Here is an 18855-nt window from a genome sequence, read left to right as displayed (position 1 = left end):
TAACATACATTTAGGTACGCATAGTGAGTACTTAACTTGAGGGAAAATTATAAAGGCTTCAAATATGTCTATTTTTTAATTATTTTTTATTAATATTTTTTTATATTTACATATTATGCTAACTACACAAAGGCAGATACTGTTTCTTAGAGTAACAGGTTCATTTTATAACTGGGTCACACACGTAGATGATCATTATGGACAAGAACCGACCATGTGATGCTCAAGTAAACCAGTCAGACTGCTTCCAGACACATGGGCACAAGATGGCAGCACACACAGGCCTATAGCGGTCATCTTCTGACTGCATTTACAGACATTACTAATATTGATCCAATTGATTTTAATCCATTGGATTATTATCTTGCATAGCTATATGTTTTGGGCCACTACTACTACTACTACTACTACTACAGTATCACATGCTTAGGGCTTTGTGGGTCTTGAAGCACAGCTAGATACAGTCCAATCCTCAGATAACAATTCATGACATGTGAAGATGTTGGGTGCAGCTTCAGTTACACCAGTCCTCTCCTGAACTGGATCTAAGGCTCGGTCTGCAAAAGTAGCATGAGGACGATTGTTGGCTGAATAAGGATGTCATGGTGGTGAGATCACTGTCCTGCTACAGGCACCGTAAACACTCTTGTGGTACTGACTTCTGCACCCACTTGTGGCACCTGGATTATTAATCTGATTCACTTCCTGCATTAGTCACAAACCAGAAGACATGTTTTAAATATGAAAAGTAGACTGGGTGCCAAGAGAATGTAGTGGCCTGAATGGGACATATGGCAGCCTGTGTCAACATTATTACACATGGAGGGAAATATAGACTTAGAGAGATAGTGAATTATACAGATAGAGAACACTAAATCATCTCAGGAAGAAACAGGACAAGGAGAGTAGTGATTTGGTGAATAGCCTTATAGTAGAGGGAAGATAGCAGTATCGGCTGTGGCAGGGTCCTTGGAATGGAACCTAGTTCAGGGACCGACTTGAACTAAATCAATCCTTGTTGAGCACAACTTTTTATAGAAATCACCTTTAATGAGATATACTTGTATTTGTGAATAATTACATCTTAAATATAATGGTATATTTATAAAATACGCATATACATACATGAATTCTAAATATAATTATTAAGCATACCTCCATATTTTAAAAAGGACGTAAATATCTGAAAGGACCTGAGCACAAGATTCAAGGCAAAGTATAAAAAAAATATGTACCTATGAAATAAATTTTTTATGTTCAATAGTTGTCCTTTCCCAGACACATACTTTGTTTGTTTTTTCATTGTAGAATGTTTTTATTAAAAAATACTTTTTGTAAGAAAAGAAATGTATAAACTTCCCACAATTACATTTTGCAGACAACTGGGGGACACATGGAATTTATTGTTCTTTGTGCAAATGAAACACTGAGAAATATATTATTATTCTAAGTCAAACAGTTGATATCATTTTGTTTCACACATTGTGATATCCCTTTTACTATGTAGTATGTATTCCTGGGGGTAAATGTATTAACCTCCGATTTTTGCAAGTTGCCGTTATTCGAATTTGCAGTGAAAATTTAAATCGGCAATGGCTTTAAAGGCATTGCTTTCTCTTAAAGCCATTGCCGCTTTAAATTTTCACTGCAAACTCGCCGAATAGCAGCGACTTGCAAAAATCGAAGGTTAATACATTTACCCGCCTAAAGTTTGTGAAAAGATCAGTTGACTTAATGAATGCACACATTAATTTATATGTGTATGTGTGTGTCCGAGCTTTTATTAAAAGAGAAACACATTTACATATGAGTGGTATGTTTGCACAAATAACTGTATACAATTGTACATGTTTACACAAATATCAAGCAAATTGTTCTATTCTCTAAGTGACATTAGATTTTACGTGCATAAATATTCTGATTGGCTATTACAGTTTCCCGGGAATGCACCACTGGGCCCCAATAGCAATTTTGTCACATGGAGGGGCAGATCAGTGTTTTGTCGGACACCATAGAGAAATTTGAGTAGGAGCCCGGTGATGCCACACTAGCATCCTGGGTTCCACCACACTTCTCTGAATGCAGAAGAATTGAGGCCTCTTCTGAGCATGTGTGGGCAGTGCATTTTTAATGTGCTCAGAAAAGGCCTCCCCTATGCTGTTTTGAGAGCAGAGTAGGGGACCACAGGGTGGGGGATCCTCACTTGGATGGGTGTGTATGCCCCCTTCACCCCTCGGATGAGTAGCAGTCGTACCCCCTACAGTTTTTGACGCTGGTCACATGGGGTATAGGAAAAAGGGGGTTACATTGATATTGGGGATTGTTATGTGTTTAGATTATAGCATGATAAGAAAATATATCTCTAACTCTCTAGGGAGGGGTCTTTATATTTAGTAGTATGTATAGCTTCAGCCTAACACTACAAACATGGCCCTCATATGTAATTTTTTTTCTCTTTTAATAAAGGTTCGGACACATACATACACATATAGATAATGGACCTCACTTAGAGTCGGACGCAAAGTTCGTTTTATGTGCATCCAACAAAAAAACAAAATCATGCATGTGCAGAAAGCACCAATTCCGCCTGCATCTTGGGCACTTGAGCATAAAACAGACTTTGCGTCCGACTCTAAATGAGGTTCAATGTGTGTATTCTTCCAAACAAAAGGAGAACTGATTTATTTTTTATTTCTCATTGTTGTATATTTATAATATGACACATGCCAAAGCTTGTAGTGGATATTGTCAAAATGTCAGCAGCATGGATAAAGCAAGGGACCCCAACATGACACAATATGGTGTCTAAAATATAAAAAAGGGAGCTTGACTAAACATACACTGCTGATGTGACAGAGGCCATGTTTAAGAACTGCTGGTCTATATCAGAGCCTGTTTACAACAGAAAGTAACTTTGGTTCTTAAAATACCAGTGGCCAAGGGGAGGGAGAGCACAGATAACAATAGCTGAAAGTGAAAGCACTTCTGAAACAAGTGTTTAACATGAGCTCAACCTGATATACGACGCAATAAGAAAATATTAACGCTTGTTTTAAGGTCTCCTTAAAACACTTAACAATATTACATCAAACTTTCATTTGCTTTCCTGTTGTTTTTCAAAGATCCCATAGATGTATTTATATGTAAGTCCTCTCTATATGGTACGCACCATTAATGAATAATGAAAGCAGCCTGCATTTTATCAATACACAAATATACCTACCTACATACATATACCTATACATATACAAATTATGGGGCCAATTCAATTCGGCCGCGTTATTCGAGGAATAACATGGCCTGCGCACTATTACCGCTACTACGGTAAAAGTGCACAGTATTACTGTTAGTGCAGTAATATTAACGATGATTTTTGCTTGCAGCCCTCAAGGCCGCGAGCAAAGATCCAGGTTAAAATGACCGTATTAACGGTAATACAGTTAGCGCCACATTATTCCTACACTAACATGGATGAATTGAAAACCAAAATTTGATGCTTGCCAACATACTTTCCATTAGAATAAGAATTATGCCTTTCATAATTTGGCTTCATACCTGAGTAATTTTGTACAATATAGACTTTATTAAATGACACATTGATCACTTTTATGTTTTCTTTTTACACTTATGTCTCCTAAAACTTAGCTTTTTTTAGCCAAGTTATTATATTAAGATGGTATCATAGCCAATAGCTAGAATGCGTACTTTCACCAACATTTATCATGCCCGCCACATATAATGCATCCTCTTTGTCGGCAAAGCTTATGTAAATTCAAGCTTGAAAATAACTATGTTTCCAGATACAGAAACTTTATTCATTACAAATGAGATGCACAGTGGATAACTGGGACCAAACTCCTTCTAGAACTTTTCTCTTGCGTTGATTACACTGCAAATGAGCTGGCAGTGACTTTACCCAAGTCATTGACTTGTTCTGCTAAAGGCACTGACATCATTAATATGAAAGCCGTACAAAGCTGAAGTATTAAGCTGATTTACTAACATTAAGTTGAAAAGGAAATCTCCTATTTTTGATTTTTTTCCCTAACCTGATTGGGTGTTGGGAGTGAACAGTGAACACAGATCTGCAAGGATGGGCTCAAATTTATATCCTTACAATCCTTATGTATTACACTGTAAATACACTGTAAGTATCACTTTATAATAATTATGGTCTATGTGGCCTTCAATTTCCCTCATAACTTGAATAACTGAATAGAAATATATGAAATCCTAAAATCATCCATGTGTTTAGCACCAACCAGCGCCAACCACTGTTGTTGAAAATATTTGCATAGTGAAATGTGTATTCAACAAAAAGTAGAAGCATGTTAGTTAAGCCTGTAAATGGTTAATATAACGCACCCATGATATTTTGCATATAAATATGTTGTTTTAATACTGCTGATAACTGCTCTTTTTGAGTCACATTAATAGGCTAAATAACCCCTTGAATTTGTCAAAAGTACCGCTGGGGCAACACCTACCACAGGCTGAATAATCCTGCTGGCCTACTCTCTGGAATAAGAGCTCTCTAAAATCTGTATTTATACATCTCTAATTACAGTGGTTCATGAATGTAACTGGATATCTGGTCATCTACCACAGACCAACTGTCACACATAAAAACATTCTCTGCTAGGTCTCGCTAGATCTGTATAGTAAATATACATAGTTTATTTCTGCAAAGCAAGTCTGCCAAGCTGTCAGTCACTGCTGGCTTAGTTAGAGAAGCACCTACCTCTTAACAAAGCAACTTGCTGCAAAGGAGTGAAAGCGCATGATGGACATATTTAATTAAGTATAATGACTAGTTAGTTCATGTATACTATTCAGTAATACATATTATTGAGATATATTATAATGTCAAATATTAGCTTTATTTATAAAATGACATTATAAAAAATAAACTAGTTTCCAAAATTAAGGATAAATGTAGTATCATCTGTCTTTAAATAAACATGAAAAACAGATTTTTAATAAAAGTTGTGGGACCAGGGGCAAACGCAGGATTTGTAGAGAGGGGTTTCCATGCCACACCACCAGTGGGCATGGCCAGCATGTTTCGGGCGTGGCTATAATTTTAGACGGTGCTTGGCTGCTCTCCAACTCTTTCTATCCCCGTCATATGTACTGGCAATGCTGCGTGCACTACTGTTAGGGGCACACAGCTCTCCCTTTTCGAGCAGAGCTGTGTGAAGCGGGACATACCTCCCAACTGTCCCTACAATCAGGACAAAGTCCTGATTGAGTGTGTCAGAACAGATAACAGACTGTCCTGCTCTCTCCTACCTGTTCTTGATGGTTTCAATATTTTTTGGGGAGGGATGGCTGTGAAATGATCTGCACACAAGCTGCAAAGTGACTGATCCTGGAGCAGGGTCCAGCCACCTCAAGCATACAGTACCCCAGGCTGGGAAGAGGAAGGGGGGGGGGGTTCCAGCCACTAGGAAACCCCCCCTCGGGTTGCCTATGGGGACCATGTCCCTGGGGGCATGCTAGCCATAACCCCTACCTAATAAATGAGCTTACAGCTATTCTCCTGTGACACGTAATTCAGTGCCTTCTCATGTTAGAATGGGAGTATGACAAAGCACATATACCAATATTAGCACATTACTGGAGTGACATCATAGGACATTCAATTGCATGGTGTAATATGAAATATATGTGCGTACAATGTTACTAAGAGCGGGTGTTATTTACTAATAAAGAGCTAAAGTGCAAATGTTCAAGACCCAATGCAAACAATAAGAGAGTTACCTGTAAAGTCTAATTTGTATAAAGTGATCAGAACCAATTTCTGATTGGTTACCATGGGTTGCTGCATATTTGTGCTGTTAAGTGTACAGTGTGTCCATCAAGACTCGAGTGCGGTTATGTATGCTTACCTTTACATTTACTGTAAATACAACCCTATATATTCTACGACCTTCCCTCATTTCATGGTCTGAGAAACTCTTGTGAACTTACAAAACTTACAAAACTATTGCTTAGGCAACCTGTAGAGTTGCAGCTGTTGTTGCTCTACAAGCTTCAGCATACCTTAGTTTCACAACAGTTGGGAAGCCACAGGTTGCCTATCTGTGCCATAAAGTGTAATATTTCACCATAAAATGCAAATGCAGAGGTAGCTCTGAAATGTTACAACTTAACAAACACAATTAGTGCCCAATAGCTAATAGGGAAGCACAAACTGACAATGTATTTTATGAAAAGCGTATGAAATATTATCATAATTCATATACATGTCATTGCTTAATAATTGTAGCATGTACATTAGAGACATGTATGTACATTTCTGCAACCATTCTTCATCTTGGTTAATAGATCCCTGTAGGATGTTCAACTCATCGAATAAATGTCTCCAGTAATTAGTCATGCTTAAACAACTGACTTGAGATGTATTTGACCTTCCTGTCACACACTTAACAAATGCCTGCTTTCTCTTTACCTGTAAGTCCTCCATTATACTATTAATGGAAAGGGAACTTCTCTTTCTGTTTTTACTCTATTTAACTTACAATTCCAATGGTGGATATGAATCAGTCTCTCATACATTTATCTTTCTTTTTCTCAGCTAAATCTGGTTCTCCATTTATTCTCAGAATTGCACTGCATTATCAATAAACAAGCTTTCATTTCCTAACTAAAGATACAATAACCTACTATCCTAAAGATAAAATCAATATTTTCTCTTACAGGATTTAAACATATTATTATACTGCATAAGCATGTACTATTGAAAGTCTCAAGATGTCTCTTTAACACTACGCACACTTTTTTTTTTACTTGTTACATTTGTTATTGAAGTTAGCACTTCTGCCTCACAGCACTGGGGTCATGAGTTCAATTCCCAACCATGGCCTTATCTGTGTGGAGTTTGTATGTTCTCCCCGTGTTTGCGTGGGTTTCCTCCGGGTGCTCCAGTTTCCCACACTCCAAAAACATACTAGTAGCTTGAGTGAGGAATTTTGCTGGATCCCCCCCCTTCCCTAATGGTTACCTTTTCCCCTTTTTTCTCTTTGTCTTTGTCTTTGTCTGTGTGTTTTCTGTTAGAAGGTACTTAGCAGTTACATGTATGGGTTGGTGCTTCTTTTTTCTATTTTAAGGTCTTTGAGTACATTATGGCCTGGTGCCATGATGTAGGTATTCCATTGTCAACAACCTACCATGCCATTGTGTTTGATTTGCATTTACAACCTGTTTGTGTTTTTGAAAACCCAATAAAAACTTATTTAAAAAAAAACAAAAAACAACCATACTAGTAGGGACTGATGTGTGTGAGTTCTCTGTACAGCGCTTCAGAACTAGTGGTGATATATAAATAGCTGAGGAGAATGAAGTGGGGTAGAGGAGGAGACATAACAAACACTTTTGTTTTGAACTTATAAACAACAGGCTTTTAATTAACTAACCTAAACATCTACCAATGGTTAATACATTTCAGGCATGTAGAACACTTTAGGAGCGTCTTCCCCCTCCTAGCATAAAGCCTGACTGCGGTGTTTGACAGCCCACAGATTACGGGGGATTTCAAATTGTGCGGTAGTGGGGGAAATTATGTCTTAAGAGAACATTAGGAAAAGCCACGACAAGCGACTCACAGGCCACATTCACCATAAGGTGGCAAGACCCACAAATTCAAATCTCTCACAGCCTGATTGATGCCTAATAAAGGAATCAAGCTTTACATTGGCAAATGAAATAACTCCTTTAACAAATATGAACAGAACCAAAACTGTATTTACACTCAATTACTTCAGCATTAAAGAATTTTTATTTCAGCATATGATTGCTTACTGGTGGCATGTTTGTGATCCGTGAAACACATTTTTTCATATCTTCTTTGTCTCAATAAAGCATTGTGGGTCATTGTCATTTCAAGTTAATGCAGAATTATTCATACAGGAAATTGTTATAGGTTTCTAAAGCCAAAAGGCTACATATAGAACCAAGTTATTTTAAAATTGTCATTTCTTGTACATAGCCGACAATTTTGCCTTCGCACTTTTGTGAGGTTTATAAAATAATATGTTAGCTCCCATTAAAATACAGCTATGAAATAATACATGGAAATATGGAAAATACAAAAAAAAAAGATAAACCTCTAATTTAACAAGTGAGATGAAGGAAATATATGCTTTATGAATACATTTTTAACAATTGCTGTCCACCAAATATTGCACTCTTAGGGCTAGATTTACCAATCAGATTCTAGCTTTCATTTTGTAGAATGCACTAAATAAATGATAGCTAGAATATGATTGGTTGCTATAGGCAACATCTCCACTTTTTAAAACCCGCAGTTTAGTAAATATACCCCTTAGAGAGCTGCCTGGTTATAAAACATAGCCTGATTAAAACTTATGTGATTTTTGTCACATGATAAAAAATTTCTCTTTGAAATGGCATTAAAATTTCATTTATGCATATTGTTAAAATAGCAGGATGGTGTTTTTATTCTTTGGACTTGCTAGTGTTTTTGAAAATTGCAATAACAAAAGCATTTTTCTGAAATGCACAAATTCTCACACTCAAATAACCTCTCCCCACAGTCATGTAAAATACCATTGTGTTTTAATATCTAGTAAACTTTTCCTTTTTCTTTTTTCCCCCCATGTATTGCAGGACACGGAGGAGTAAACCAGCTGGGTGGTGTGTTTGTAAATGGTCGACCACTTCCTGATGTAGTACGGCAAAGAATTGTGGAGCTGGCTCATCAAGGCGTACGGCCGTGTGACATCTCAAGGCAACTGCGGGTCAGCCATGGATGTGTCAGCAAGATTCTCGGCAGGTAACATAGTGAATCTGATGAAAGAGAATAGCCAACACATTAAAAAAAATGACAATACATAGAAAATAATCCTCAATATAAGAATGGTTTATTAAAATGCAGCTACCCAAGTCTCAGAGCTGTAGCATCCCATACTTGGTATATAACTTTTACGGAATATATCATGTGGATTGCTAATTTCCACAAGGTCTGGGATCCATGGTGCACGTTTTATCACTCGTCTTTACCCGGACCTCAGTAACCATGACTTTTTCTTTCTCTCATATTTTCCTTTCTTCTCCTCTCAGCTCTCTTTCCCACACAGGAACTGCGTGGGATGACGCAACTCCCCACCCCTCATTTCATCTCCCTACCTCCTTTCTCTAAGTCCTCATTGGGCATGAGGGGCCGAGGCCTAGATTCCCCCTCCCTCTTTTTTCCTCTATTTATCCTTTTTGCTCCCATCATTTCCTTTCTACTCAAATGTCACCAATATAATAAAAATCCAAAAACAGTTGATCTCTTTGTTTCTTGTATTTTCGAGAATGCTATCTTTATTGTCCCATTTGCCCCCCAATCTTGTAATGTATTTTCTGTTATGTACTGTGTTATTGTGTCATACCTTTCTTTTTTCTGTACTCACTGTTGTTGTTATAAATAAACATATTTAAAAAAAAAACATATTATAATATAAAAATCTATTATATTATTTTTCAATTTTTAATTTTAATTTTCTACTTGAAAAATCAAAGGTAAACCAAAAGAAATAATAACTATAATGAATTCAAGAAATAATAATGGAATCTCAATTACTTTTTCATTTTTAATTTTTCTGTCCATCTTAGTAGAAATATGATAGGATGATAGTTGTGTTGTGGCATGTATTTGAACTTTTATTTATATTTTTTAATATATATTTTATAGTGATAAGATATGTTTTGTTATGCTATATGGCTAAATAAATTGTGTTTTAGATTCACGTGGTGTTGAACATGCTATATGAAAATTGTGTATATATGTGCATATTGTGCACGTTTTTTTAAAAATTTTAAAACTTAAAAATGTAAAATTGTTACTTTTGGTTATAAGCGCTGCACTCTTTGAGGTTTTGTAGGATAATTATTGAGATTCTTTTAGCATAGCTACCAATTGTCCCATGAGTTTTGTATTCCTCAATTGGTTGACTACACACTATAGTTGTCTTTATTTTGCACAGGAATTTAATTTTTTATGATCTATTCTTAATCTCTGAGCTTTATAAGTTAATATTTACTAATGATGGGTATGTAACATACAAAAAAGTTACATTATAGCCATGTTTAGTGAACACAAAATTAAGGATTTCATAGTCCACCCAAATTGTACTGCATGGGATGTGTGTAGATTCACCTGCCAGACAGCAGAGTATACAGGGAAACTATTTAAAATAGTTTGGTGACTATGTGAAATATTTCATCTGAGCTATATGTAGAACTATCAAGAAAAATCTATAAACCATATGTGCCAACAGCTGGATTTTTTACATGAACCTGGGACACATCCTACTCGTTAATTATATAACTTAACAGCTATTCTGAAATATAGGAAATATACCTATAAAGGAAATACAATTGTGTCAACATAACATGTGCAAATTGACATAGTTGTGATGACTTGGCATTTTTTTTTTATTATTGAATATGATATCATGTATAACAACACAGTAGAGGCAGCCATTCTGTGGGTCAAACTAATATCCAGCCTATCAATTCACTTTTTGTAAGGGTGTCAGTTCTTGCCATTATGATTAATAAACTGTATTTAAGATATAGCACATTGGCCACTTCTTTTAATAAGGCTATTTTATACGGTTTCTGGTCTATATGTAATATGGTGCAAAATGATAGGAAACCAAATCGTTCCCAACATTGTTCACATATTTTGCCCAATTTTGGTTTAAGCAGGTTTTAAAGGGCTGTCTAGCTTAATTCCCGGTTGGTTTGCAGTTGTTTTCGTCATTATAGTTGACAGATCCAGCCCTGAAGGAGTCTCACTAAATTACTGCTTTAGTACTGGGGCCAATGGATTCTAGTAAATGTAGTTTTTTCAATGTATGCATTTGGTGTTTCCTAGAACATCACATACAGGTAATCTGACCCCTTCAAATCAAAAACAAAAAGCCCACAAACAAAACAAAAAACCCAACAAAAATAAATGTAATATTAATATGTATATAATCAGTGTTTGCATAATAGGATGTAAAATAATAATAAAAAAAAAACAGGCATTAATCCTTGCTATATAAATGCTTCATTTTCTTTGCTTATGTATCTGAAACATCAATACAGCTTTAAAACAGAATGTTGAAGTTTACCCTTAATGATATATCTTATTCTAAGGAGCTGCTATAACTGCTAAATTGTTTTAAATGTTTACAAGTCATAATTTCCCTTTAACACCCCTCACTGCAGCCTTAAGACTAACTATGTCTTGCTGTAAAGTTTACTTAGAAAATACATAAAGTACATTGGATTGTATAATATAGTTTCTATATATGACAAATAATAATAAAAAAATTATTTAAGAAACATTACTCATGTAATGCCATTTAACATAATAACACATTTACATGTCAGATATTTGTAAATTTGACAATCGTGTACCAGTTCACAATGCTGAAAACCATTGAGAGTCAGGTAATTATTGATCAAAAGCAACTTTCATATTTAAAAGTCACCCCTGCATAAAAATAAAATTTTTTGAGATGATGAATATGAATAACTTTTCTTAATAATAACAAAGAAGCATTTGAATCGTGGTGCTACCTTGTTGTCACAAACTATTTAGACAAACGATCCATCTTTAAGTCTGCTCTTTTCATCCTTGTAATCAGTAATTATTACCTTTGTTAATATTTGTTTACATAGTGCATGTTCTTTATTTAGCCTGTATCGAGGATGAAGACTATATTGCACATATATTGTACATTGACCTTTGTGTCATTTATTTTGTCATTTTAAGTGCTACATACATAGGACTCATGTGTGCTCAGATTTCAATGGAAAACTATAACCATCTATGCGTGTTTCCATAGAATGCATATTCCTCATGCATTTACAACATATATATAGAATTAGTAGAACCTAAGCCCATAGCTGTTTTGTTTCATTTGGAATAAGGAAGTAAGGTTTGGAATTAGTGTCGCTTAGCTTTCCCAGCTTTTGTTTTCATACAGTGGTCGCTGGCTGGTATACGGTAGTATGCCATACCGCCACTTATTCTACTACCTTCATTGTAAAACAATCCAATGCCATTCACTTACAATTGGCACTTCTAAATTTCCACTTCGATCATTGATTTCATGCTCATAAATCCATAGTAAGCTTTTTAGGCCAAGAGTGCAGAGAAAATGCTATGATCCCTGAATTGCTTTACACTGATTATAAAGCATAAGATGTAAACAGGGAAAATGGTAAAATAAAACTCTTCTGAGACATTCAATGCACCTAACGCTCTATTTATTTATAAACCCTCTCACTAATGATGATGCTTCTGCGCCATAACTTTTCTCATACTTAGGAGGCCAATGATGTACCAACTGTGTCACCTACTGCATCGTTCTACATCATTGATGGCAGCTTAGACCTTCTGCGAGTGAAAAAGGCCTCCAGCTTACATGTAAATTGTGATCCTTCTGGACACCGGATTGCTACTTAGACACATGGGGGAATCTATCTCACAGAGGTTGCTATCCCAGTGTGTCCAAATGTCGTCCCACAGAGAATACAGGAAATACTGGTGACATCATCTATGAAATAGTGATAATGTAACAGTTAAATGTAGTGCTTCAATGCAACAAGTATGTTTGATTGTGTGTCCCTATAAAACAAAATACATTGAAAACTATATTAAAAAACACATAAAATTCACACTTAAAATCAAAAATACCCATGGCAGCAACAATCTTCCCCTTACCCCCCTGAAAATAAGTATAAATATAAACTTTCTTAGCTGCTGTTTAGGTCTGTTTTGTTTATTTGAGCTTGCACTCTCAGCAGTGTAGAAATCTTAAACAAGAGCAGTCACTGTCATTGAAAGATTATTTTTGTACATTGGTGGATTAAACATAATTGTAATTACAATTCTTGCATTAAATGACATTTTTTGCCATTAATTTATATTTATTTTTGTACAGAATTATATTTATATATCAATTAATGTACATAACTACCAACATTTAAATGTATTTTATACATGATTTGTTGCCCCATCGTAGCTTGTTATGTTTCAGTTCTATTTAGGTAGATTTTGGGATACAATCCCCTTTATGATAGGATTACTCAAATGATTACTATGTAAAAGTGTGGAACTTGTACCCTGGATTCTGTGTTGTTGGTCTGTCACCTTGCTTGTCTGGGTCACTAAAATACAGCAGCTCCCTTTTTCCGTGTCTGATTATTGTGCTATGTAACTGTGATCTTGCTACTAATGTTGCTTGTGTACTGAACTGACTTGTCCTTGACTATGTCTTTGCTTGATTATCCATGACTGACTTATGTCTGCACTGGCACTGATCATGGTTTGTTCCTGATTTCCTCCAGTCTGGCAACTGGAATCTTCTCTGGTACCAGATGTGTTACAGAATAATCAATCTTCAATCGTGGAGTCTGCCAGAGCAGATTTTGCTCCTACCCAGAAAGTAATTGCTGCCAATGTAAGCCTTCATTGCACCACAGCTGAAGCCATTTTGACAACTCTCTGCCAAGGAAGTCTTACAGTGGCAGAACATGCTGCTGAATTCCACAAATGGGTTGTTGACCCTACTTGAAATGTCCCTGCATCATTTTTGCAGATATTTGTTTGAACAAATAAAATATAAGCTCACTTGAGTTATTAAAACTCCCCAAAATTTGGATGCATATATTAAGTATTCACATTAAATCAAGACATTCTGGGAGAAGACTGGATATATAAGGAACATATGAGACATGCCTTAAGTATAAAGGTTATCCCTTTCATACCACTCAAAACCCCTCAAATCTTATTTAAAACTACTTCTACTTCAACCAGGATTCATCTACTGTTGTCAATAATAACTGAGGACATTACACATTGTCACACGCAAAAGCGGGTACCAGCAGTCTTACCTGCTCCCGGCGGACAGAATCCCTGGCACTCGTAACTCCGTCTTCTGATGGCAGGCGCCATCTTGTTTTGGATTTGCGCATGCGCAGACCCGTTCTTTCATTTAAGACCTCCTACTCATTCCCCATTGGTCAAAATGCACTGGAGGGATATTTAAAGGACCTGACCTAGCTGTCAGGTGCCTGTTCTTTGTGCTCACTTCTTTGCAAGTGTTAGGACCTGGCTCACTCTCTCTCTGCTCCTGGAATCCGCAGACTACTTACTGGACTTCCACGCTGTTCCAGTGACTCTGCTATTATCCACTCTGAAATACCTCCTAGTGTGCAGCTACAGTTCAGTATCTCTTGTCCACAGACTACATATTGGACTTCCACGCTGTTCCAGTGACTCCGCTATTATCTACTCTGAATTACCTCCTAGTGTGCAGCTACAGTTCAGTATCTCCGGTCCGCAGACTACATATTGGACTTCCACGCTCTGCCATTGACTCCGCTATTATCCACTCTGAAGTTACCTCTTAGTGTGCAGCTACAGGTCAGTATCTCCTATCCGAAGACTACTTATTGGACTTCCACGCTGTTCCAGTGACTCCGCCACCTGCTATTCTCTCTGTTACTTCTCTCCCAAACAGGTCTGTCTGGTATTCTCTCAAGGGACATCGACTTGCGGAACTGCAGCTGCAAAGACCACCTGTTCCGTTAGACTCCGTGCCCTTGGGTTGAGTTGTGCCAAATCAGGCAGGTCCAGGGGATCCTAAGATCACCCACGAATTCCGTGACACACATATAGTTTTTACTAAAGCAATGATTGATGCTAGTTTTTTATTGAAGCCCGAGGTGCGTGCTCCAAATCACCCAGTGCAGTGCAAAAGCCTATACTGGGGCTTGGGACTTTGGACCCTTCCCTAAAAGGAAAGCGCCTCATTTCTCCCCATCACCTAGAGCCAGAAGGCCCCTTAGGGGGATATGGTTCTTCAGGCCTCCCTTTGCCAAAGCTAGGTGGGCTCCTTAATATCCCCAACTCCCAGAGACAAATGGCCCCTTAGCTGGTAAAGGTCTTCAGGCCTACTTCTGTCACAAGGCTTGGGTAGGCCCCTTTCTCCCCTAGTTTAGCTGAAGCTTCCCACAGGGAACTAGATATTCAAATCCTCTCAGAAAGAGGGAGCCTCTGAAAACTTGGGGAGAGGGCTGCCCATTAGGGTCTCACCCAGGCCTCTCAATACGTGTCCTTCAAAATAAAAGCCAAACAAAAAATGTTCACAGAAATGTTTAGTTCTAAGGGCTATGTATTAATAAATAAATAATGCCCAAAGGATGCCATTTGGCCTCTGAAACATTACTGCAACATTCTTACACTTTATTAACAGTGTCCTATGGGATTTCTTGTACCAATTTGTGGTGGCCTTAATGACATCCTGATATTTTGCCAATATTTTTAAGAACACAAAAGTCTATATATATTAAACTAGATCCAATTGATCTAATACATAATCTCATCATGCTGCTTCTGCAATTGTTACCTGTGTAGCAAACAGGCTTGTTCTGGACTATGTCTTTGCTTCAATAGCTGTGTACTTCCGTCAACTTGTTTAAAGCAGCTTTCCCAGTTATCTGCTGCTTCCTCTCAGTGGAGGCATAGCATGCTAACGCAGTTGTTTTCCTGAGGCTCCTCTATTTCTGTAGTGTAGCACAATAAGAAGATAATCATTCACCTTTTTAAAATAGTTGTAGAGGTGGATGTGAGCGAGAAGACCACTTAGAATCTGTGAGCTCCATGCTTGTTCCTTTCCATTAGTACACATAGTCATACCTCCATTTGCTTTCAGCCAGGGCAGTGAGATGTTTCTCCTGCGGCTCTGGTAAGGGGACTTGTGGGTAGAATGAGCTTAATGCAGCTTTAACTATGTTCTTGTTCTGCCTCTACTGACCGTGGCATGTTCTTTCCACTCCGGCAACTCCCTCTAATACCAGATCTATTACAATAGCGTTGTTGTATTTTATATACTCCACTCCAATAAATATGAACTTATTAAGCTCAGGGAATAATAATAGTAAGAATTGCATCCAATATACAAAACAAGGGATGTTGTACTGTTTATTTTGTCATTATGGAAAAATAGAGACATCACTGTATCTAGATATATATTGCTATGGGATTATATACTAGATAAGGCTTACTTTATGTTAAATCACCAGTAAAATATTGTATCTATATAGTATTATCTGTTGAATTGCTATGTGTGTGTGTTCCCATAAGCCTCTCCTGGCTTGTACAATCTTGTAGCATATACTGAAGTTACATATTACTGTTCCCACTTTGTTCCCCTACAATTATGTCAAACAACAATTATGGTGAAATAAAAATATTCTATTTAAATGAATGCTAAACTTTTGAACATATATTTTAAATGAGTTTCTCAATTCAGTAGCTTTATTGAGAGATTCAGCTCTAAACACACGCTTACTGTATTTGACGTAGAAATTAAAATTAGCACTTGTGGGGGTTTCCAGTGTTTGCAGTGACTGAGAATGGTGTGATACCACAGCAACTAATCTGGTTTCCTGACACCCCCTTTTTTATTTACAATAACAAATTAGAGCATTATTACACAATAGTTTTTCTCCTTTACTTTTCTGTCTTGCAGCTTTGTTTTGAAGCTGCTAGTCTGACTGAACTGAATGCTAGCAAGCCCATTCTCTTGCCCTTAGATCAGTATAGTCTTAGTGTAAAATTCTTCAATAGGTATAGGTTACCATAGTGACTGAGGAATACAATGATTAGTAAGGTTATAGGTTGTATATGAAAGTTTTATAGATTTTAGGTTCATGAGAATCTCTGATATGAGATATAGCAGCCACTCTAGTTGTGGATGATATTATAACTTTGGGAGCAAGAACAACATACAGGTTTTGCAGATCTAAGGATAGTTTGTGGGGTAAATACACAAATATAGCACTTGGTTGATGGGATATGGTGACATAAAAATCTACAATCTGTTTATTCACTCATAACCTACTTTAGACAAACACCCCCTTACAATCAATGTTACATACAATAGTTCCCTGCCCAGGTTCAGCGTGACTAAAAGACTACTGGACAATAATGGGTACATTTAAATATATTGGCATTCTGAAGTTAAGCATGTTGATTTGTTTCATTTAAGCTGTCAACAATAAATTGGAATTTCATACCTCATTATTTGGATAAATATTAATTACAGTGGAACCCTGTCTTAGTTTACAAAATAATATGGCACTGTAATCAGAGATGTCAGTAAAAAAATGAATGCAATTATAAAACGAATTGATTTCATAATCAACTTGCCACATTACAGCCTTGTATGTTTTCATTTCTTCAGAAAGTTCATACGTGCTCTTTGTAAATTTACACCTGTTCAGTTTTTTTTTTTTTAAATACCATTTAGAACTATTTCCACTACATGTACACTTGACAAATTCCAAGACTAGTTTGTATTATCCGTCCAATGGGCTATGTATACTTTTACACTTGTATGTAAATATTTTAAATTAACGTCATGACTGTCACACAATGATCAGGTTTTATACGCTGCTATAACCATAGGCCTGGAACCTATCAAGCCCAGAGATGCTCTAACAACACCTAGTACGGCAAAAAGGTAATTGCAGGAACACTATACTTGTAAGAGATGACATCTTCTGATTGGCCAGAGCAATACAATATCTGCCTAGAAGATGAGGGTGTATGTGTGTGACACAACATAAAGTCTACCATTCTAGATTGAACCTGCCTGCTAGTATCTGCCTGCATCTGTGTCCTCTATGGAGCGGAACTCATGCAAATATTATTGTGGCAGTTATACATTTGGTAATAAGAAGTAGTAGGGCTGATGGCATTACTAGAGCAACAATAAGGCCTAAAATAATCCTAATCGGACACTGTAAATCCATCAGATTCACAGCTAATAAAACAAAATTGAATTGAATGACGAAATGTTGAAAACCAGCAGACACCCACATTGTACATGGACATGCATACAAGTGTTCTAAATATAATACAATGTAATAGATCTAAAACAGATCTTAGCTGGGGCATACACAAGAATCTATGGGTGTTGCTATCTGAGAAGCCAGTGCTGGATTTGGAAGCAAATAACTTTTTTGTTAATCATATTTACAAAGTGAGTCAATTCATTACCCATTGGGTTTATAGGACATAGCAGAAGCTTGTGATGATAGAGATGATCTATTTATTGTCAGCTATGTTAGTGATGCTCAGTACAGCATAGGATTTGCTGGTCAGCATGTGAAGTACTATAGGCACAGCCTCGCTAAAACAGCGAGAAGGGTTAGGCAGAACTTGGAGGTAATCCTTATGGACAATATGCAAATAAGCACGTCTGGTTCAAGACAATCAACTTATGGGAAATGTCACTTACATATCAGTCCTTGGGTCAATGCTTTACTTATTGCCAATTCTTTTCTCCTTCTGGATTCCGAGTACAGTAAACCATCGGAAGCCTGACAGAGTGGTAGATAAGCATCCTGCAAAGATCAAAACAAGTCTGAAAAAGTGGGACATTAAATATGAATAATACACATTTACAACTGAACATGAATCATAAATGTGGTTAGATAAAATATTGTGTTCTACAGAAATTGTCCATAGTTCACTTGGATGTAAGTTGATCAGTGTAATATGTGAAGCTAACAATATTTGTAGACCGTTTTGTATGGGTGCCCTTTTTTTTATTTATCATTTGCCTGTGGGGCGTGTATAGGGTTCATTTACATAACTAAACTGTCAAAAAATACTAAAATTAGTAGTAATCAATGTACAATTGTATTGGTTCCTGAATAAAATGAAGAATTAGAAATCTTAAACTAAATACTTATCCTCACCAAAAAAGGTTCAGTGTTACTATGATGAAAAGTTTGGTGTTCTTTTCATTAGTTGCACTAATGTGACATGATTTT

General features: G+C 36.7%; 1 protein-coding gene and 1 long non-coding RNA gene across 4 annotated transcripts in view; one reads left to right on the top strand and one right to left on the bottom strand.

Annotated features, from left to right (window-relative positions):
* PAX5 (paired box 5) overlaps positions 1-18855 on the top strand; it is a 207988-nt gene that overhangs the window by 38166 nt on the left and 150967 nt on the right. For all 3 annotated transcript variants that reach the window (XM_075208201.1, XM_075208185.1, XM_075208192.1), the window contains exon 2: positions 8632-8797. In XM_075208201.1, coding sequence (XP_075064302.1) covers positions 8632-8797 — 166 coding nt within the window. The remainder of the gene's footprint in view (positions 1-8631; positions 8798-18855) is intronic.
* Positions 7657-18855, bottom strand: part of LOC142152016 (uncharacterized) — a 42280-nt gene continuing 31081 nt past the window's right edge. Inside the window, exons 2-3 of the long non-coding RNA XR_012691286.1 lie at positions 18318-18423; positions 7657-8811 (exon numbers count right to left, since the gene is read on the bottom strand). This is a non-coding gene — a long non-coding RNA (uncharacterized LOC142152016). The remainder of the gene's footprint in view (positions 8812-18317; positions 18424-18855) is intronic.

Source organism: Mixophyes fleayi, chromosome 1 (assembly GCF_038048845.1).
Source record: "Mixophyes fleayi isolate aMixFle1 chromosome 1, aMixFle1.hap1, whole genome shotgun sequence".
Lineage (NCBI taxonomy): Eukaryota > Metazoa > Chordata > Amphibia > Anura > Limnodynastidae > Mixophyes > Mixophyes fleayi.
The sequence above is the reverse complement of the archived record's forward strand: the minus strand, read 5'-3'. Positions and strand labels throughout refer to the sequence as shown.